This window comes from Acomys russatus, chromosome 21 (assembly GCF_903995435.1).
Source record: "Acomys russatus chromosome 21, mAcoRus1.1, whole genome shotgun sequence".
Classification (NCBI taxonomy): Eukaryota; Metazoa; Chordata; class Mammalia; order Rodentia; family Muridae; genus Acomys; species Acomys russatus.
Window position 1 is genome coordinate 27,395,889 of NC_067157.1, and position 23,051 is coordinate 27,418,939.

General features: G+C 39.5%; 1 protein-coding gene across 1 annotated transcript in view; it reads left to right on the forward strand.

Moving 5' to 3' along the window:
• The window catches only part of Lama2 (laminin subunit alpha 2), a 570,793-nt gene that overhangs the window by 209,558 nt on the left and 338,184 nt on the right, over window positions 1-23,051 (forward strand). The window contains 3 exon segments of the mRNA XM_051164111.1: window positions 16,458-16,637; window positions 19,354-19,443; window positions 20,805-20,922. Of these exon segments, the coding sequence (XP_051020068.1) occupies window positions 16,458-16,637; window positions 19,354-19,443; window positions 20,805-20,922 (388 nt within the window).

A 23,051-nucleotide genomic window follows, 5' to 3' on the forward strand; every position in this document is an offset into this window, starting at 1 on the left:
CTGGGTTTGGCCTGAGCAACTGTAAAGACTGAGTCACTGTCAAGGGAATTGAGGAAGCCGGAGAGCGGAGGGAGTTTTGACAGCGGAGCTCAGGCCTTCAGTCTGGGATTTGTTAAATATGAAGGATGTATTCTGTGTTGTGTTGAGGGTGAATGGACGCTGTACAGTGGCCTGGAAATGATGCTTCCCTATAAAATTCAGAAGATCAAAAGCCAGGACACTGGCGTTGCTGAAGATGTTCATGGAGGTAGAGTTCTATCCCTGAGAAGGGGCCTTCACCATCCTTAGACAGATTACACAACCTTTAAATTCAAAGCCCGACGCTTAAGGAGGATTTTCTCACAAAGCCTTTGCAGGTGCTCGCTCGGGCTGCTCTGCTGGAGGGTGTGAAATATGACTTGAGAAACATGTGCTTGAATGGGATGTGAATTATGCGTAGGTGGTAAACAATTTGCTAAGTCCATTAGACAAAAAAGTCTTACTCAAGAACCTTGACAGGAGGAGGGGGCTCCACATCCCTAAAGAAAGATGTGTCCAGCCTTGGTATTCATTAAACAAAAGCAAATAGACCTCTGTGTGCTATTTATCCTTCAGGATTCATAGTCTAAGTTATCTATCAGAGCTTACATTCTGTGTATTGAAGACTATATCACAGTAGCTTGGAATATTTGAAGAATAAACTCAATAGTTCAAACGTGCAAACTGTTTTACTATTAGACATAGGTTCACTAGCTGCTTCGTTTAACACTGGGTATTTGTAATTAACTTTCAGTTTTGGCTTTTGTTTGTACATGTAAGCATTGAGAGACAGTTGTTTTCAAGTTAATTAATGGTATTTTCAAAGCCTTTCAGATATATATTATGTTGAGAAAATGAAGTTGTCTCTCACAGTGAGCCAGACTCAAGAAACACTTATTTTTCTGTTAAATTAAATTAATGTCAGGTATGATGCCAAAGAAATAGGACAAACACTCTGACATAGCTAGTCATCGATGTATATTTGGTGTCCTGGAAATGAAAAAATAAACATAATTAGCATTTTAACTTGTCAAATAGATGTTATTCTGAAAACAAGCCCTACCTTTTCTACCATCTGGGAGGGCAGGGCAGGTGACACTTCTATGTAGACCTGTTCTTTGGTTCTCAGAGTTAAAGGAAACAAAGTTTGTAAACATAATCTCTCCAGCCTTGTGTCAAACAGGGCTTGTTACTTTATAGAAATGAGAGCTTCTGTGAAAAGATCATGTGTCAAAACCTGTGTTAGCCTCCTAACTTTTCATGCAATTACTGGACAGAATGATAAATTTAAAAAGAGTTTATAGCATAATATGTAGTTTACATACAATACGTGGGGCTGGAAAGAGGGCGCTGAGATTAAAAGCGTGTCATAGTTATGCAGAGACCTGAATTTAGTCCCTAGCACCCACATCATAAGCACCTATAAGTCCAGCTCCAGAGGATCTGACGCCTTATTCTGACCTTGGAAGTAACCTCTCCTCATCTTCCACACAGATATACCATAAATCATTTGAAAAAAAAATACAATTTGCGGGCAGAAGAGAGGGCTCAGAAATTAAGAGCACTGACTGCTCCTTCAAAAGTCCTGAGTTCAATTCCAGCGACCCCATGGTGGCTTACAGCCATCTACAATGTGTTCTGACCCCCTCTTCTGGCCTGTAGGTATACATGCAGGCAGAGCAGTGTATGCATAATAATAAATACATCTTTTTAAAAAAAGAAATAGAATTTGCAATATAGGTTTAAATTTAAGATAAAGCACATTGTATATTTCCACCAATGTTTTAAAAATTCCAAATCATCTTTTCTAACGTGTGACATGGATGCAGTAATACCTTTCCTTATTTGTTTGGTTTTTCAAGACAGGGTTTCTTTGTGTAGCCTTGGCTATCCTAGACTTGCTCTGTTCAAGGCCTAGGCTGGCCTTGAACTTACAAGTATCTGCCTCTCTCTGTCTCCCTGAGTGCAGGAATTACAAGCATGCACAAGTCTTAGTATCCTTTTTGTGATGAACAATTTTCAATCTCATGTAGAAGGCAAGGATTTGATTTTATTGTTGAGTAGACAGCCTTTTTCTTCAGGGGATATTCTAAGACCCCTAGGAGCTATTAAAAACCAAGGACAGAACTCAACTCTCAAAATCCTCTGCATATCTTCCTGCACTCAGATCTTAGATACTATCTATCAAGAAATTGAACACAATGAGAGATTAATGATAATAATTAACATACAGCAATAATAGTAATATACTCTAATTAAAGGTAAAGTGGATGTGGTCCATCTGTCCTGAAAGAATTAATAGAAATGTTATATACTCCGACCATGGTTCACCACAAGCAATTGAGACTAAGCAAGTTAAAGGAAAGGTAGCTGTTAAAAGGGAACAGTGTGTTGAGTAAATGGTGTTTGGTTACCATTTCTTTCCTTTACATTCAGTGTTTCCCAACAGATGTCTGTTACTGTAGTCTTGAGGGATCCTGAAGTTCAACTGGCCTCTGGAATTGTGGGTAATGAGAGCATACCTGCAGCCCTGCTCCATGAACCTTCTTCTAATTTCAGCTTGAATTTTGGTCTGACCCTTTATATTTTTACGCTATTTTCTTTCCTAAAATATCTTTCGTTCTTGAAATACCCTTCTCCCTGTCACTTCAGGACAAAAGAAAAATAGAGTGGGATTAAAATCATTCAAGAAAAGTCAGTGTTTTTAAAATTTTCTTTTATTAATTTATTCAGATTACATCTCAATTGTTATCCCCTTGCTTGTCTCCTCCCATTCCTCCCTCCCTCCCTCTTTCACCCCATTCCCCTCCCCTAGGTCTGTGACAGAGGGAGGCATCCTCCCCCATCACATGGTCACAGCCTATCATGTCTCGTGTCTCCTCTTGGTAGCCTGCTTATTCTTTCTCTGAGTGTCACCAGGCCTCCCCACCAAGGAGAAGTGGTCAAATATGGGTCACCAGAGTTCATGTCAGAGTCAGTCCCCACTCTCCACAGAGCTATGGATAATGTCCTGACCCTTGGCTAGATCTGAGTAGGGGTTCAATGTTTACTGCATGTATTGTCCTTGGTTGGTGCAGTAGTTTGAGCAGACCATCCTGGGTCCAGATCTTCCCATCATGATGCTCTTCTTGTAGGTTTCTAGGACCTTCTGGATCCTTCTATTTCCCCATTCTCCTCATTTGAATGCAGCAATACTCACTTGACAAATTCTAGAGTACATATTTTAGAACTGTTTTTCAATTTTTTGACCTTCATATATATTTGTGTTGTTACTTCAGGAAGAAATGGTACTGGGGGTAGTTTATGTGTGCTTCCCTACAAACTGTACACATCACTGATGATGTCGGTAGCCTGAAAGAGCTATCATTCCCTAAACATTTGTTTCGCTGTGCCATACCATGGTTTGCAAGGAAGAGGGTGTATAAATATGGGGGAAGATGCCCAAGGGAAAGAAGAATGCTGCATCCCTTATGTAACTATAAAGTAAGTTATATTCCACCTTTAAAGTTGGATACTTGAGAGATACAATTAGGGAACTTGAAGTATGCATAAACACTGCATTTAGGTTGGAGTGCTTTAACAGGGCATGGGAGGACTGTGTGATAGTGCAGTCAAAGGGCTTACTCGTGGCAACAAACAGAAATGAAAATGAATTTTCACAAATGAAGTCAAAGAAGGTACTGACAATCAGAATTTCAGAGATCTTACACAGAAAAATCCTGCTAATTAGGAGGTATTTTCATGCTGGCTCCTGAGGGGTGCATCCAGGTTCACTGTGGATAAAGACCAAAGGCATAGCATGACCTTTGTGACCTCTGCACTGACAGAATGTAGTGAAATGTTTGGAACAGGAGGAGGCAAGATATCTTGTCTCCATGGGAGTCCAGGCCACTGTCAGTTGTAAATAGGGTTTCAGAGTTGCTTTGCTTACGTGGCCATCCAACAAGGAATTCCTGCTCCTCGTAATGAGTCCGTCTTCGTTTGAGCCCTGAGTGCACCGAATTCAGCCAAGAATGGCTGTGATTATTATTGTGAGGGACATGAAGCTACTGGGGAGCTGGCGACTGTGCATCCAGGTGATGTTCGGTGCTAGAAGCTTTGCATTCAGGCAGTGAATATTCACTGGCTTGCAGTGTATCCTTGCAGCAGAATAGATTCACTGGCTTGCAGTGTATCCTTGCAGCAGCAAGTTCACATGTGTTAGAACGGAAAGAGCCACCTTGACATATGATCCTTAAGCTGCCTGGGTGAAGAATCATGTGACCTCATTTTGGAAATAAGGTAATAGAAACAAAGGGGGAAAAAGACAATAGTCCTATGCCCTCTCTCATTGGAGCCAGTTTAAAACAAAAACAACACGAAACCTCCCAAGACCAACAACAACATCTATAACAATTTCCTAATTTACCAGCCTTGCTTTGAGCTGAGGAGGAACAGTTGTGTTTTGGTCATTAATAGAAAAGGGAACACTGCATAAACAACCTATTATAAATTCTTCTGGGAAAACATATTACAAATAATTGGAAGCAAACCTGAGTCTATGAACTTGGCAGCAAACATGTATGAGAAAGCAATCCTGCCTTGGCCCCTGGATGATTGATTAAATACTTTATTCCCTTTACCTTTCATTCACACTGTGTTTATCAAGAGGAAAGAGGAAAGAAATGTTGTGTAACAATGTCTCCTTTAGATGAATTACTTAAAAAAAATGATCAATGACCTCCAATCAGTGGCTTATTTGTTTTTTTTTTCCCCTCTCAAGTTTTAACTTTTCAAACTATTTGTAATTCTGCACAGGTCCTTGTAGAAAATCAGGCCCCAAGTTTGAGCCTGTCCTGCCTCCTGCTAGCTAACCAACAACATGAACTGTTTCTGAGCTTCTTTGAGGCCATGGCCCAGCAGCTTCCTGTGGTCAATTATTAGCTAGAGGCCAGAAAAAGAACAGGAACACTGTGTCCTTGCTAAATCTGCAGAAATCTTCATCTTCTGCTTGTGTGGGAGGCGAAGTCCCCGTGTGCACTCTGTTTCTTTGAAAGGACTCAAGATCTGCTGGAGCCTTACAGATGTCGAGTGCAGCAAGCCAACAGTCTACAGACTTAGTAAATAAATGATCAGGACCCACGCTGAACAGTAATAGGAGGGACCTCCATCTGAGACACTGACGACAGGTGTCATAATTGCTGGCACTGATTCTATAAAGCAAACAAAATGAAGATCAAGTCTCCTTGTGAAACACTTCCTTAAAACTTGGTTCATTTAGAATATCTAGCCATCTGTGCCCATCACAGCGATAAGCCACGATTATAGCAGCAGCCGCGGCCACCTTTCAAGTCTGAAGTTAGATTTATAGAGGGTCCCTTGTTACATCACATCCTTTTCCTTTTCATCTTCCTTCTTTTACAAGTTCCTGCCCAGATGTTAGTGATTCTGCAAGCCTCTTGTCCCTGCAGCTTTTGTGTTGGCACTTGGTCATATCCTCTGATCTCCATCCCTGAAACCATCATATGATGGGGTGGGAACACAGGCCATCTCCAGGACAATAGTTTCAGCACAGACATAGGAGTCTTGAGCTTGGAACTTTTCTGATATTTTCTTCCCTAATTGGCTTTGTAGAAATCAGATATGGGTAAGAAAAGAAGATACCAGGATGTATTCTGGTGGGCGTCATGCATGTTCTTCCATTGACACCCAAGCACTTTAATATCACACCATGGCTTCTCTATGGGGGGGGGTGGACATGGCTTCTCTATGGGGGCATGGAAGCTTTGTTCCTGTCACTCATTTCTGAGACAGTGCAGGCTGGCAATAGCTAACTGGGATAAAGGAAGAGCACTGTGAGATAGTCCCTTCATGATTATTCTTAATCTCAAAACTAACAAATAACAGCACTTCCCCCTTTGAGCTGTGTACCATTCGAATAACTTCATAGGAATTTCTTTTAATCCACACAAAAGAAGTATAAGGTGCTGTTATTGTTTTTTTTTTAACAAAGGAAAATTTGACATGGATGATTCAAATAATAATACAGAGTAGTAAGTAGCAAAAGCATACACATACTGTCTCCAATTAGCATGATACTAAAAATGAAACTTTCTGAGAATCTGTGCACAACTATACAATCTTACCACACAGAGAATCCCATGTTAGGAAAGGATGCTGGCATCTGTACATTACTATGTGGGTCTGATTCACAAGCCCACTAAAATAAAATGCTTAATAGGTATGGGAATACAAATTTTGTTTTCCAAAAAAAAAAATTATACAAAAAAAATTTGTCATGCAATGAAAAAAATAATACCAGAGGAATAAAACCAGTATTTTCTGGTACAAAGATTGTCTGGGTTCACGTGCGGAGAAATGGACCATGTGACTTCAAGTAAAAGCTTAGAAACTTGACCAAATATCGATATACAGTTTTTTCTTTTATAATGAAGGGTTGTGTTTTATGATTCCTGGGGAGATGTGAACAAATATCTACTTACTACACATAGGGAACCAAAAACAAAACAAAGTAAAGATACCATAAATGTCCTACTTAGTGAACCAGTGAAGTTTATTTTAGGTTACTTAGAAGAATATCAATGAAGGGTTACAGAACAAGAAATTACTCAAAGAGAGTGGTACTGCAAAAAGCCTATCCTAGGACGGGTGACATCTCATGAAAACTAGGAATCTGGAGCATACTGGGTAGCCTGAAGGTGCTCAAGAGGTTGAAGCATTCCAAGTAGTTCAGTTGCTCTGTGTCTCTTCAAGAGACCTAAACTACCTTCTCTTTCTTGCAGGCAATTTGGCTTATCTCTACTTCTTCCATGCTTCTCAGCTGCTCTGAATCTCTTTGTAGTTCAGATTGTGTGAGAGTATCTTTTTGCAGTTCTTATAGCTATATATGTTTGTGGAATGCCTAGTGAATCTGGTGAGTTTCAGGAACTTCCTGGAGTTACTGATTGTTTACTTCCCAAGTTTAATGAGATTTCCCGCAGGATTTAATATTTCACATTCCCTTAGAGCAGTGGTTCTTAACCTTTCTAGATCTGTGATCCTTTAATACAGTTTCACATGGTGTGGTGACACCCAACCATAAACTTATTTTAACTGCTACATCATAACTATAATTTTATACTGTTATGAATCATAATCTCAATATCTGATATGCAGGATATCTGATATGCAACCCCTGTGAAAGGGTCAGTTCACCCCAAAGGGGTTGTGACCCACAGGTTGAGAACCACTGTCTTAGCGCCTCTTTGTTTGACCTCTCTTACAATGTCCTACTTCTTATCAGATCTTCCTGAAAGACTAAGTGTTTATTTTAGAGTAAATTGCTTAAACAACAGCTAGAAGAACAATAGATACGATATGGAAGGACCCTAAATTAATGATGTGAAAATAAAAATAAGATGAGATAAAAGGTGGTCAGACAAGGGACAGGCAAATGTCAGGGTGGGATGGTGTTCCTGGTTTGCAAACACATAATGCCAGAAGTATCAGAAGAATGTAGTGAGCCTAAAGAACAGGATAGCTGTATCTCAAGCCTCTTATATCTTGCTCTTTCAGAGGGATGTTTTGGGGTACCTTAAATCAGTTGAGACTAACAGTGATTATCACAAAGTGCTACATCAAAACAAGGGATTCATACAGATTTTCATTTGCATATGCTTGTGAAGTCCAAATATACTTTCTCTCTGAGGAGGCTTTGAGTCAGAGAGCAGGACGGGAAAACACTGCATTTCTCCTTCAGACACACATGCAGGCTTTATTCCAGTGGAATGACACAGGATCTGGCACAGTATTTGCGTTGCCTGTTCCAAGATTTTATTTTAATTCTAAGCAAGTGTTCCCACACAGGGACTGAAAACAAAACAGGAGAAGGTTGCACTTGTCCTCCTTTGTGTGGTTATATTACTTTTAAGGATACCAATTGTTCTGTGCTAGCAAAGTAGGTCATGGAACACTCTCCCTGTACTTGGGACCTGCTATACTTTACATCCCTGTATTAAAGAAGACCATATTAATTTCACAGCTATTTATTTTGAATCTGAACTTTTTTTTTATCTCCCCATAGCTCAAAGTTTTAGTACTTTCTACCTTGTAGAACTTTTTAAAAAATTGTAAATTGTTTTGTGTACTGTTAGTTCTCACTTGATAAAATACTTACATAATAAAACTTTCACCACAAATTCTGTTTATTTTAAAAATTAATAAAAAAATTAGAAGAAGTTGAAATTGAGAGAATTAAAGCTTGGATTACTTCTGGGTAATAATGGTTCATTCATCAACTCCAAGAAATAGACAGATACAGTTCTTATTTTCTCAAAAGTTCACTTCTATCAAGTAGGAGAATCTGTAATGATATGATTTGGGGTTGGCCGGGTTACTGAGGATGGAACTATGCCCTGGCTTAGTCATCTGCTGTGTTCTAGCCTGCCTCAAGCCTGTCCCCTTTCAGGCAATCTGTTCTCAATCTGCTGCAGCGATGTCTGAGTATGACTGGGCCATAATAGTAATTCCACACCAGACAGTCCTCAATAGACAGAACCAGAGGGGCAAATCCTACACAATTTAATGAAGGAAAAGCAGAACCATAAAAGGCATCTGAAGACTCATGGGAGAGGCTTCAGGAGGAACTGGGAATGAGACACTGACGCTGTCATAGCCACAGCTTGATGGAAGCGTGTCTGATGACAAAATGGGGAACAGATGCATGGAAGAGACTCATCAGCAATAGCTTCCTGTCCATACGAGGCTTCTAGCTGTGCCTACGTGAACAGATGTAGATGTTATTTATTGAGTGGATGCTTATTGAACTGCCGATTTGTTTGATAGAGAAATGATGGGCTGAGACTCACAACCAATGAAGTCAGAATAGAATTAGGGCACATCTCAGCTACAATTGCCTAAAATTCTGTGGCTCTTTTCTTTAAAAAAAAAAAAAAAGAGTAACACAGCCAGGCATGGTGGCGCATGTCTTTGATCCCAGCATTCAGGAGGCAGAGGCAGGTACATTGCTGTGAGTTTGAAGCCAGCCTGGTTTACAAAGCAAGTCTACGACAGTCAAGACTACACAGAGATACCCTGTCTCAAAAAAAAAAAAAAAAAGAAAGAAAGAAAGAAAGAAAGAAAAAAAAAGGAGTAACACGTAACACCCCCAAGAAGCATTAGCTAGATTAATATGGGATCGGTTAATACATTCTGATCATGCTTTCTGATATCTAGTAACTGCATAATGCTAACCAATGCTGTTTCTACATGTACAGTCGTACCGAAATATGTAAGGGAATGGAATAGATGATTGATGAGTTATTTTTGTAGGCTATCTCTAGTTGAGGCACACCCTAAGCCAAATTTGGAGCAATGCAAATGTCTGGGAGCAGGGAGAGTGCTTCCTTCTGGTGTTTTCCCTCATGGCCTGCTCCACACCAGCTCTTCCTGGATGTGTTCCTAGAGGTGACTATCACAGGATGACTGTACCCCTGCATAGCTTTGGCTGGACAGCACAAAGATTCTGTGATGACATTTGCATTTGATAAAATGTAAATGAGAGGTTCCCCAAGGAGATGGAGAAAGCCTATTTTGACAAGTCTCCTTTTATCCATTCAAATATTATAGAACTGCAGGGGAAAATTAAAACAAAACAAAACAACAATAACAGCACAATGGTAAATAAAATATTTTCTACTTAGGTCACTGTTTTATTACTTTAAAAGCACAGAGGGTACATGATGTTAAAAAAAAAAAAAAAAAAACTCTTATATGCCAAAGACCTTTCAGAGTTAGAAATCAAAGGAAAGGGTGAGGTGCACATTTCGTAGTGATCTGACTCTGCACATTTCGTCCTTTTGAAGATTTCTGGCACTTAGTGAGTGGTCAGCCCTCTTCTTCTGCATCGTGACTAGTGGGAGTCACGTGCTCTTTCAGTTAATTATGGTGGATTATAGACAACCCATCAGGGCATGTTTCAGATGAAACTGATCAAAGCTCGTGTTTAACAAGGGATTTAGAAATAAATGCTTTGCTGGGTTGCTTTGAGCTGTTGAAAGCAGGAAGACCAGAGGCCATATTTTGAAAACCAGGATCATCCCAATGTTGAGACTTGAGAAAACTGGAACCCCTAAAGCAGCTGAGACTTTGCTTCTGTGCATGAGCTTTCTTCAAATGTATACCTTCTGTGTGTTCTGCAGTCCTATGGAACATAGTAGTCACTGCCCCATGAAATAAGTTTTCATATGGAAAGAAAGAAAGTGTCTCATCCTCTTCTACTGCAAAATGAGAGGCAAGGGATACATGTTTGTTTTTTCTTTAACCAGCTGATAAATCATGCAAACTGTTAGTCCCAGGAACTTGATTTTCACTAGAACAATAAAGAAGTAAGAAGAGATGACAAATATTCTGTGAAGACAGCTGATTTTCTTATTATGTTTCAATGTATTAATGGCAATCGATCTGACAGTGAAGAATTTGTCTAAATATTTCAAGGCAGGCAAAGCTTTCATCCAGAAAAGACAAATGCTAGAATTATAATTCAAAAAAAAAAAAAAAAAAACAGAGGGGAACATCAGTTTTAGGGCAATTGGAACAAAGTATATGTCTGGAACAAAATACTTGGTGTGAGATCATAAGAGAAGTCTGAGAGGAAGCACAAGCGCAGAGTTGTCCAGGATGCAGTCGTATTTGATAATCTGCTCACTAAGATAGCGTCTGCCTGCCTGTAGTTTTCCACCACTCAGTGTAAAGTTCCTGAGGTATATCAACCATCTCCAAGCTTTCTTTCTCTTGTCCACCCATTTCCACAGAAACCTGTGTCACTGAGAGCATTTTCCACAGCTCTAATTGCATAATAAGGGGCAATTCTCCAAAGCATAAACCTATTTATTTGTTGCGTAAAATATTTTTTTCATTTTATTATTTTATTCATATTACATCTCAATTGTTAGCCCTTCCCCTGTTTCCTCCCATTCTTCCCTCCCTCCCACTTCCCCCCTTCTCCCCTCCCCTATGTCTGTGATTGAGGGAGACCTCCTCCCCCTATTAGAATATCGAGTCTCTTCTTGGTAACTTGGTAACTCTGAGTGTCGCCAGGCCTCCCTATCCAGGGGACGTGGTCAGAAAAGGGGCACCAGAGTTCGTGTGAGAGTCAGATCTCACTCTCCACTCAACGGTGGAGAATATCATGTTTGTCGGCTAGGTGTTGGTAGGGGTTCGAAGTTTAATGCCTATATTCTCCTTGGCTGGCGCCTTAGTTTGAGGAGGACCCCAAGACCCAGATCTGCCTGTCATAAAGTTCTTCTTGTAGGTTTCCAGGACCCTATGGGTCCTACTATTTTCTTATTCTTCCATGCTACTCTTGCCTAAAGTCTCAATAGGATGTCCTCTCCTCTGACCCACTTTCTTGGTAAGTAAAGTTTTTCATGGTACGTATCCCTTGGACTAGTGTTTTGATATAAGTGAGTATATACCATTTGTCTCTTTTTGCTTCTGGATGAACTCACTCATTATGATAATTTCTAGAGATTCCATCTTACACCTATCAGAATGGCTAAGATCAAAAACTCAAATGACACCACATGTTGGTGAGGATGTGGAGAGAGAGGAACACTCCTTCATTGCTGGTGGGAATGCAAACTAGTACAACCACTTTGGAAAGCTATCTGGCGCTTTCTCAGAAAAATGGGAATAGGGCTTCCTTAAGACCCAGCTATCCCACTCCTTGGAATATACCCAGAAAATGCCCTACCACACAACAAGGACATATGCTCAACCATGTTCATAGCTGCTTTATACATAATAGCCAGAACATGGAAACAGCCTAAGTGTCCCTCAGTAGAAGAATGGACTAAGAAACTGTGGTACATTTACACTATGGAATACTACTCAGCTATTAAAAACAAGGAATTCCCAAAATTTGTGGACAAATGGATTGATCTAGAAATTATCATAATGAGTGCATAAAATATTTTAAAACTGCATTTAAAGTAAAATAACACAGTCACAGAGAGGTATTAGCCATCTGCAAGGAGAACATGACAAACCAGGTGGTGAGCAGAGTGTACTATTGATGACGCTATTTGGTAATAAAATGAGACATTCTGATGAACTTTTCCCATTTATTTTCTATGAGAACTCATTTCTGAGAAAAGTCATCTCAAAATCTAAAAGACAAATTGATAGTCATAGTCAGATATTTTCTGTTGGAATGAGTTCTGGTGACAGCACGGCTGTCTACCCACCAATGTGTCTGTTTTAGAAACTGTCACAGAAGACTCTAGCCTTCCAGAGCTTCCATAGCCTCGTAGCAAGGCCGAGGTGCCTCTGAAGCCCTCTAATTTTCATCTGCCTTGAAGGTAGATACCCCAGTTGTCACTCCAGAGAAGTCAGAGTATGCAAAACCATTTCTTAAGATGAAATTACACAATATTGTGCTAGAAGAAATATCTTATTCAATATCATGATTTAATTTTGATAAAGTAGAAACAGAAGGGAGGAAGGAAGGAAAGGAAAGAAAGAAGGAGGAAGGGAGGGATGGAGGGAGGGAGGGAGGAATCCAAGGACACAGCATACAACATGAACAAACAGCTGGCTGGCTTTTTATCTCAGAAACAGCTTGGGACTAGCTATGCTCACAAGATCTCTTGGCAGAGCAACTTGATGAGCATACCAAAGCTGTGAGAAAAAGTGTTCTTTTGCTGCATATTTCATGGTGTTATCCTGTGGCTGACTAATATAAATGAGTACATGTACATCTTTTTAAAAAAAGTTTTAGTGAAGGCTTCAGTGGTTCCTGGTATAACCCCGTCGAGGTTCACAATTGCAGCTACATCAAGGACCCATTAAGGACACTCGGGACCCAGAGTCCAACCTGTTCAGTAGGTTCACCTTTCACTAAAAATCATTTGGGGGTGGGGCAGTCAAGGGAAAATAGGAACAATAAATCAGGCACAAATTCAAGAGCACTGGTAACCATTTGAGGGTGCTAACCTTTAAGAGAGACTAGTTTTAGCAGCCTCATGGATCATTTGATTTTTTTTCCAAAACATAGGCAAATTTTTATTTTATTAATTTATTCATATTACATCTCAATGGTTATCCCATCACTTGTATCCTCCCACTCCTCCCTCCCTCCCATTTTTCCCTTACTCCTCTCCCCTATGACTGTGACTGAGGGAGGCTTCCTCCCCTTTTATATGCTCATAGGATATCAAGTCTCTTTTTGGTAGTCTGCTATCCTTCCTCTGAGTGCCACCAGGTCTCCCCATCCAGGGGACGTGGTCAAATATGAGGCACCAGAGTACGTGTGAAAGTCATACCCCACTCTCCACTCAACTGTGGAGAATGTCCTTTCTTTGAACAATTTACATGGTTCCCCCCACACACTCCTTAAGCAGAAGAAACAACTTAATAACATGCATTCTTGTTTGTTTGTTTCACCAGCCAACACTATGGAATATTAGAAAATTGTACATAGCTCTCCAAATCTCCAGCCTTGGAGGGTACTTAGTGCTGTGAGATTCAGCATTTTTGGAGTGCTTGTTCCCTATCTCCCTCCCATGTTTGATTCAGTTATCTGGGGTGTTTTATATATTTAATCACAAAGCATTTTTGTGTAGTCTGGAGTGATTGTGTGTGTGTGTGTGTGTGTGTGTGTGTGTGTGTGTGTGTGTGTGTGTAGCATCAGAACCAGCTTTCCATCTCAGTGATTGCTCTATTTCTCCAGTGACTAGGAGTAGTTTATTGGCAGTCAGTTTGTAGAGTACTCCTCTCTGGGGTTATCTAAAAGTAGAATTCTAGGATGGAAATACAAATCATTGACTTGTCTGTCCAAAAAATGTAATTAACACCGATGGTATACTACTGTCTTCCAAAAGCAGATGATGATTCCAGGCTGACCTGAGTTGACACTGCAATGTATACACAGTAGACTACATAGAGTTTTCTGCCACTGGGGTCAAATCCTTCACACTTAGTTCTCCAGTCACTTTAGTCCTGTGTGTGTGTGTGTGTGTGTGTGTGTGTGTGTGTGTGTGTGTGTGTCTATGAGCATGCATGTGTGCATGTGTACACGGTGTGCTCAAAACATACCACCCAATCAATATTTTTTTTTACAATTTTGATTCGTTTGAATTACTGCATGAGTAATATTCTGTTTATATAGGATACAATGGACTTTTAGAACATTTTTAACTGCCCCCCACATTTCAATATGCAGATATGTAATTTACAGAACCTCTCTCAAACTGATAAGTTGTCTCATTTCCTTTACTATGTTCCAAAAAGTGCTAAAAGAATATTTACATGTGATTTCAAGCTGGTAGACTGCTAATATGCGTGGCTTTTAAAGAACTCAATTTCTCACATCTCCAGAAGCTGGTGGGCGATGGTCAGGGGTCGCACAGCACTTGCCTATGACTGGGAGATCTCCCTTCCTGGATTGCAGACTCTGGACTTGTGCTTTTGCTTGGTTCAAAAGAAGCTAACGTTCTGGAATCAGCTTATTAGGGGGCTAATCTCACGCGGGAGGATGCCACCCTGTGATCCACTACTTCCTAATGGCCGTACCACCTCCATATATCAATATACCAAGATCACAGACAGTGCATGTATCTGGGAGTGGACAATGGGGATTTCTCATCTACTGCATACATTCAGTTCGTATATATCACAATATCTATATTACTTTTTTACAAAGAAAAATTACAGACTGGCACCCCTGCACATTCTCGTTGTGTGGTGCATTGCCCGATTCGTGTTCAGGTGTCTGTGCCATTTGGTTTTGTACTCGTAACAGTAAGACACACGGCCATACAGAGCTAGTCTTACCCTCAAAGAGTGTTTTCAATATTGGAGAACATTGTCAGTCTAAAAACTAGAAAAGTAGTTTATCGGGTCACTTTCAGTTGACATTTGTTGCATTATAAACTATAGGATTTTAATTTGTTTTATTTTATGTTTATTTGTATTTTGCTTGCATGTATGTCTATGTGAGGGTGTCAGAATCCCTGGAACTGGAGTTCCAGACAGGTGTGAGCATCCATGTGGGTGCTGGGAACTGAACTCTTCTGGAAGAGCAGCCAGTGCTCTTAACTGCTGAGCCATCTCTCTAGCTTCATAAATGATAGAATTTTATCAGTACCTTTTTAAAGTCTCTTTTTATCCAAATTTGTTGTGAATTGTTGCGCTTTCTTCCCCCTTATGATTTAAAAGCATTCTTGAAGGCGCTCAGGGCTCTGCTTCCTTCCCAATAGTTTATCTGTCCTTTTATAGGTGCTCTGCCCTTTCTGGGTGGTTGACAGCTGCTGGGAGAGAAAGAGACCTCTCCTTTTATGGGTATGGTCTCTGGTAGGTAGACCATGCTCCAGTGAAGGTCTGACAAAGAGTTATGGGCATCACACACTGTATGTTCTTGATGGGCTTAAAAATTGTGTACATATATACATCCACACATATATGTATATGAAGTTGGATGGGAAGGGAATGGAGAGAGATCCAAAAAACATGAGAAGAGGGGGCCAATATGATCAAAATTTATTGTGTGTGTGAAATTCTCAGAGAACTACTAAAAATAAGGAAAAGGAAAAAGAAGAAGAAGAAGAAGAAGAAAAAAAAAAAAAGAATTGCCTGCTCTCTAGGTATCCTGTGAAAGCAGACCAGCTCTGTGTGCATTTGGGCAAGTTCCATTTGTACACAGAAAATGGTCTGATCAAATTGTATTTCTTTTGGTGTCAATTGTGCTAAGCTATTTTTGTTAAAAGAAAAAGTCACCATTACATCCAAGTTTAATACATTTTCAGACAATCCATTTTTCTTACAGCATGTAATAGCCTGTGTAAATTTTTTGTCTTCTTGGTCTATCAATTACTAAAAAATAAATAAATCATAACAAAAACAAATCTATTGAAATGTCTTGGTGTAAAGATTTATGTAGTTTCCATCAAAATTTATCATTTTTGCTTCATATATCATCTCTGCGATGTATTTCCCCATTCGTCCTAGAAAGATTTCCAAATTCAGAATTATTTTTAATCCATGATCAGGGAAGGCGGGGGACAGTTTTCTAGTTTTGTCAGACACAGCCTAGCTTTAGAATTTTCTTATCAAATGTTCTTCTTCTTATTTTTTTTTTTTTTTTTTTTTGGTATATGACATATTCTTAAATAACTGAGAGCACATTAATTTGTATAAATTTTAGCTGGTTTCATAATTTCTGGAAATGCTATGAGTGGCGAGGTAATGAAATGACTTGGAAGAGACAATTACAAATAAGCACAGTGTATAGTATAATGGAGCATGTAACAGATGAGCAAAACTATTACATGCACATGTGTTAAAAGGCTCATAAATACCTCCATTGCTTTGCCACACTCGGATGTGTGAACACGAGCCTGCATCTGCAACGTGGAAAAGCAGCAAGAAAGCTGAGCCTGTAAATCATGTTCTGCTTCATGTAGATTCACATTTCTTTGATCAATGGGAGACCAAGTGCTGATGATCCCTCCCCTGAGCTCCTGGAATTCACCTCTGCTCGCTACATCCGCCTGAGATTCCAGCGGATCCGCACCTTGAATGCAGACTTGATGATGTTTGCTCACAAAGACCCCAGAGAAATCGACCCCATTGTCACAAGAAGAGTAAGTGCTGGGAGTAACAGTGGAGCATGAGTGCTACTGTGCCCATCTTCTTAATAGCCTGTCAAGGATCGGGAGAGAAATCGTTGGGTGATTTGTAGGAACATTTATCGTTAGCGGCTTTAAAACCCAGAAGACCCTCCTTTTTCAAAATCCAGCTCTGCAAATTATTAATTACACAGAATTTATCAAGCCCCTTCAATATTTTTCAACTTTAGTTTCTTCTTTTGTATAATGAGGACCATAATATCATGTTCATAATCTTCTTAAGGAACTACATTAGTTTCTGTCACTTTAGGTGATCTGAATTTTTATAATTGGCTCTGAGCACCTACTTGTCAAAGTATTGGGGCGTGGGGGAGGGGGCTTTGAAACACTTTGAACAAAACCCACACGAAGAAATACATTTTATATATTGACTGCACACACAGCTTTTGTTCTTGTGGAAAGCACACTCTAATTCAGTAGGTGTAGAGCAGGACTGACATTATACCATTCTAGTTCCAGAGATGTCAATACTGCTGGTCCAAAGACCAGGCTAACGCATCCAATATTAAGGAATCCATTATTGAATAATGAAATGCACACACACACACACACACACCCTACTTCCATGGGGAAAATGATAGAAATGATTCCACATGTGTTTTTGTTTTTTTTTTTCCTTATGGATAAAATTAACAGAAGCAAACAAAAGTTTAAAGCGCCCTTTCAACGAGTCTTTGACAACCAAGGCTAATGATGTGCTTCACGTCAGTACCAAGCAGAAATCCCTGAAATTCCTACGAGAAGGCTGGTCAGCCCAGCTTGCCAGTCTTGATTATTGATTCTGCCCGACTCCTCCCCGTTTACTCCTTTCGCTGTCCCCACATAGGCAAGCTATTACAATAGTTCAAGCCAGCCTTGATCCCTAAGGCACATTCCTCCTAACAAAGCAATTGATGTACTCTACGACAGAAAGTTATATATGAGAGGTCAGAGGTCGTAGAGTAAGAAAGAGAACAGTACCTCTGGGTAAAGCACTTAGGTCTAGATGACCCTATATGATGATCAGACCGCTGACACAACGGAACCTACCAAGTGTCACAGTTCCTTACCAGGCTTCCCTCGCATTGTCTCACCATGGCTAAACCCCTCCATCACCACAGAATAACAACTAAGATTTTAATTATCTCCACACAACATACAGTAGAGATTCTACCGCCTTTTGTTTTCCAAACTTGAAACAATTTTTCTTTGTATTATATTTCACCAGATTGCCAATTGCCTCATGCAGAAGCAATCATTATTTTTACAACACTGTTTGAATTCTACACAGATTGAAAAAAAAAACACTCTTAATTTTATTTTTAGCATGAAGAAGCCTGAACAATATTGTTGGAAATTTATTCTTCTTTGATAAGTACATCAGGGAAAATCAATGAAAAAATTTATTGTTCCTTTTTATCATCTTCTGCAGGACCGAGTGGGGGCTGTGTTAAACATTTATCATTTAAAATGTCATTGCACATGAGCAGTTGAGTCAGCACTTGCATATGCTTCCTGAAAGGGCTTGAGTTCTAAGAACACTACATGTAAATTTAAATTTATGAAATTAGAATATTATATTTCATCTCTTCATACTCAGAAGCAAAGCAATATGTACTTACATTTAAAGAAATTTTATAATTTTAAGAGCGTATACAATAATACTCTTGAACAAATTTGTATCTTTATTATTAAGTGATAAAGTAAAGTAGGTTTTTTTTTAAGTTACCTACGTTTCTCAGAAGTTCCATTAGTTCAAAGTCTAGATGTAACAAATTGCCTAAGATAGAAATTGCAAGATACTACATACATATAACAAGACAAAGTGAAGGTTAGAAAGAAAAATAAATACATAGAATAATAAAAGACTTTAGTAAGGAAGCTCAAAATGCATGCTCATTATTCTAAGAGAGCTGCCATTTCTTCTTGTATGTATTGTAATAATAAAGCTTTCTTTCACTGAGAAGGTTATTTGGATACTAAATGATAATGTTAAAAAAAAACTCTAGTGCTTATAAAATGTTATACACATTAATTAAAATTTCAATTTAGTCCAGCTCTATAATTATGAATAGTATTTTTAAAATAGCTGGTAGTTTAAAATGACTATGAGTGTAGCTTTGTGTTAATTTCAGATAGGAAAGTGGTTGTAAGAACATTTTAACATAACAAAAAGGCAAGTTCTCTGCACATCAGACTTCTACATTACCTGGTTTTCTTTCCAAATTCCTTGTGAATCTGGATAAGAATTACATTGTTCCTAACACAGTTTCCCTTAAAGGCATTGTTCCATCTCAAACTTATCAAGTAAAATAGGTCATACCAAGTCATAAGCACTCAGTTTCTTGTGATCACAACTACAGAGGTTGGTTTTATGAGAAACTGTGTAAAACAACTTATGAAGAATTATTATCCTCAGCCCCAAGGTGAAAACTGCAGTAGCAGTGGATAAACTCCAGCCAGGACATTGTAATGCTCATGGGAAAGAAAACCCAAAGGGTAGGCAAGTAGCATAAATTGAAGGCTTTTCTTGCAGGGGCCGAATGAAAAACCAGAGGTCGCTTCACCTCAGAAAACACAGAATGCTTCTAAGGCAATAAATAAAGTTTTAACTGACTACCCCGGTCCCTTTTCCTGTTCTCCATTTTCCTCAATGCTAACAACATTTATTTCTGCTTTTTTTTTTTTCCAGTATTATTACTCAGTCAAGGATATTTCCGTTGGCGGGATGTGCATCTGCTATGGTCATGCCCGGGCTTGCCCGCTTGATCCTGCAACAAATGTATGTATATTTATAGGATGCTTAAGCAAAATGAAATGCCACACTGTAAGATACTTCAAGAGAGGCTTTGCTCAAAGGAAATGCTGTGAATGGGTGTCAGGTCCCCACTTAGATGCTCTGACAGGAAGCCTTGCCAGGGTGAAATAGAGCTGGCAGTTAAGACGATAGACTTTGAATCCAACCGCCACGACATCAGGAAACAGATGAGTTTTCTTTTCTAATAAAGGTTCCAAAGTGGTATCTATTTTGAAGTCTCTCAAGCCATGACAGCCCGATGCATGATTTAGCTTTTTGACAATGCCTGCCATCAATCTACCTGTCTACTCCTTTAAAATTTTTTAAATAAAAAAAATGCAAAGAAATGAAAATTGTGCATAGAGGTAGGCATAAAGGTGTCTGTGTGACAGGACGCTGATGTGGAAAGGGATGATAAGAAATCAGGTGGAGAGTAGTCAAGGGTTGAAACTGCCAACTCAGAACAAGCTCAGAAGCCTTTGTGTAGAATTTTTCATTAATGACAATGAATGTATTAGGTGAACATAACCTCCGGAAGACGAATGAGCATGTGTTTTTCTCCTGTCATAAACAAACTGGTGAAATTCAAACTCATCAGCTGTGTAGCGTATAGAAGAGATATATTGAATTGGAAAATAAGTGAATGTCTATTTGCCGTGCATTTTTCCCCCAATCTATTAAAACTATACTACATGTAACATTATACTCAAAGCTAGTTTTCTGATTAATGACTTGTGTACTGTTATCTTCTCAGAAGATAAAAGACTCTGCTGATTTTTCTGGAGTAGGTTGCAGTGTAGCTTGTCCATGGTACCTGTGTTATCTATCTGGGTCACTGATGAACAGTGTTTCCAAAGTATTGAGAGCCCAAAATGCAGCCTAGAAAAGGCTGGGCATAGAGACTAGAAAACAGGACACATAGATAGAATCCATAGTGACAGAGGTTCGAAACTATTACCTTTCCTAAGGACCTAGATGCCCAGCGGCGAGTAAAATTCTTGATTTGCTACTTCTGAAATTGTTAACACTCTGCAGGAAGACTTATAATCGGCATGTGCTCCAGAAAAATAGAGTCTCAAATGAGAATTCAATCTTTACCTGGGCCTCCCTGCCCCCATCAGAACCTAAGCCAAGTGATTCCAGCTATAGCTACGCCATCCTACACTGGTGTGGAGAACTTGTAGACACTCCAGTACTGCCACTGTCTCCTGCACATGCTGACCATGATGTTACATTTTAGTGCAAGGTCTAGAAGTCTTTCCTTTCTACACCCACCTTTCAGAGACAGCCCCTCTTCTGTGCTTTCATACAACACTCAAAACCTGCCCCTCTCTTTTTGTGACTAGAAATCACGCTGTGAATGCGAGCATAACACATGTGGGGAGAGCTGTGACAGGTGCTGCCCTGGATTCCATCAGAAGCCATGGAGAGCTGGGACATTCCTGACCAAGACTGAGTGTGAAGGTAAGTTCCTGACCTGAGAGGCTAGCCCTGCCATTCTGCTTGGCTAGAGACACAGAGGCCATCACGGTGAGTTATGTTGATGAGGCAATCGCATATTTGAGTCATATATTTTAGCCAAGGTCAGAGGTAGTAAATTTATCACCCAAGTGTCTTACTTCCTCAATTTTCTTGTGTTATCATCTTAATTTGCTAAATATCTGCCAAATACATGTTAATTTATCATAAATATGAGGATTATGGGAAATACAAAAGATATGCCATACACTTTTTGTCAGCAGGAAGAACCCCATACTTGTAGCATAAGACACCAACACAAACATACAAATATATGGAGATACACAAACATATAATCACACGCAAACCACATAATAACATTCGACAAACACAAACACACATTAAAAAAACAATATGTATACAAACATACACACAAACTCAAAAATGCCATATACAAATGAACATACAAATTTACAAAGATTCAAGCACATACAAACATACAAAATGCAAACACATAGAAATGCAAGGAAATAGAAAAACCAAGACATGTACACAAACATATGCAATCACTCACAAATACAGATGGCCTTACACACGAAGACACAAACATAAAAAGCATAAAAACCCACATAGACAGGGACACAAATAAAAACAGACATACAAGCATATATGCACAGGCACAAGCACATACAAAGAGAACACACATGTAGGTAGCTGGAAATGGAACTGAGCAGTAAATGACACCTAGAGTCTATGTATTTGTCTTCTAGCACAGATACCTGGGAAATGTTCTGCAATCTCTGTTAGCTCACTTGGTGCAAATAATCACACACACACACACACACACACACACACACACACACACACACACACACACACACCCCACATCCAATAGCCTTTAAACACTCATCACCTAATATGATAGTCCAGTCAAAGGTGAGGGATTATCTTCATGCTAGGACACAGCTAGTAACAGAAGTTGAAAGGATTCATTAATCACACTTAGGATATGCAATGCTGATGAGAAGTAACCAGAAAAGCTAGCGGAAAGTGACAAGGATGTCAAGACGTGAAGCTTTGTGGACAGGAGTACCCCTCTTTGAACTGACATTTTAAATTGTACAAATGTATGGGGCTTCCATGTGTTAGTTATATGTACATTTTTCATAATGTTCAAATTTTCAATCATTATTGTATCTTAGTGGAAATACTACTTGAGACCCTTTCCTCTGTGAAACAGGCAGTATATTAATTATTTTGTATAGTATATTGCAATACCGTGAATGGGACAACAGAAGCTACTTCTTCTTCTATTTAACTGTCAGTTAGTAAGCAGTGACCAACCTGTGCCCATTTCATTCTCCCACTCCCCTTGCCCACTTCTGCTAACAACATCCTACTCTCACACTTAATGAGTTCATGTTTATTAGATTAAGCATATAAGTGAGGTCATGCTGTCTTTGTCTTTGGGTGCCTGGTTTATTACACTTAACATGATGTCACCTGGTTCCATTCCTTTGATCCCAAATGGAATAGTCCATCTTGTGTCTTAGTAGTGCTCGGCTGTGCACGTATTACACATGACTCTTCTTCAGGAGACAGACATGGTCAGAACAATCCAGGAATGGAGTTGGGTGAGAATTCTCAGTGCTTGTGAGAAAACTCCAAGGAAACAAGACAAGAGCGAGCCATGTGGCCTCAGCTTCTTCAAAGCACAGACTTGATCTTGGAATGTGTTCTCTTGCCCTTTCCAGAGGTAGCAGAAAGGAGTGAGCTTTCTTCAGCTGTTGTTATTCGTGTGCTTCTGTGAAATGGCATGTTGCCATGTGCGGCTTGCTCTTGTCCTCGTGTGACTCTTCCTTACTCTTAGGGCATACATTTTCCAATGCCCTGAATAAAGTTGGCCATTTCAAGAGACTTTAATCTGCTTCGAATTTGGGCCTCATTCTCCCAGGTTCACAGCATCAGTTAGAGAATGGCAAACCATCCTTAGATTGATCCCATATACTGAGTACACTGAAGAGTGCTGGTAAATGTGGGAGAGGAGATGGGGCTTTGGCAGACAGATTATCACTAGTCAAAATACTTTGACATGTAGATTCTTCATATCAACAACATAGAACTGGTCACAATAA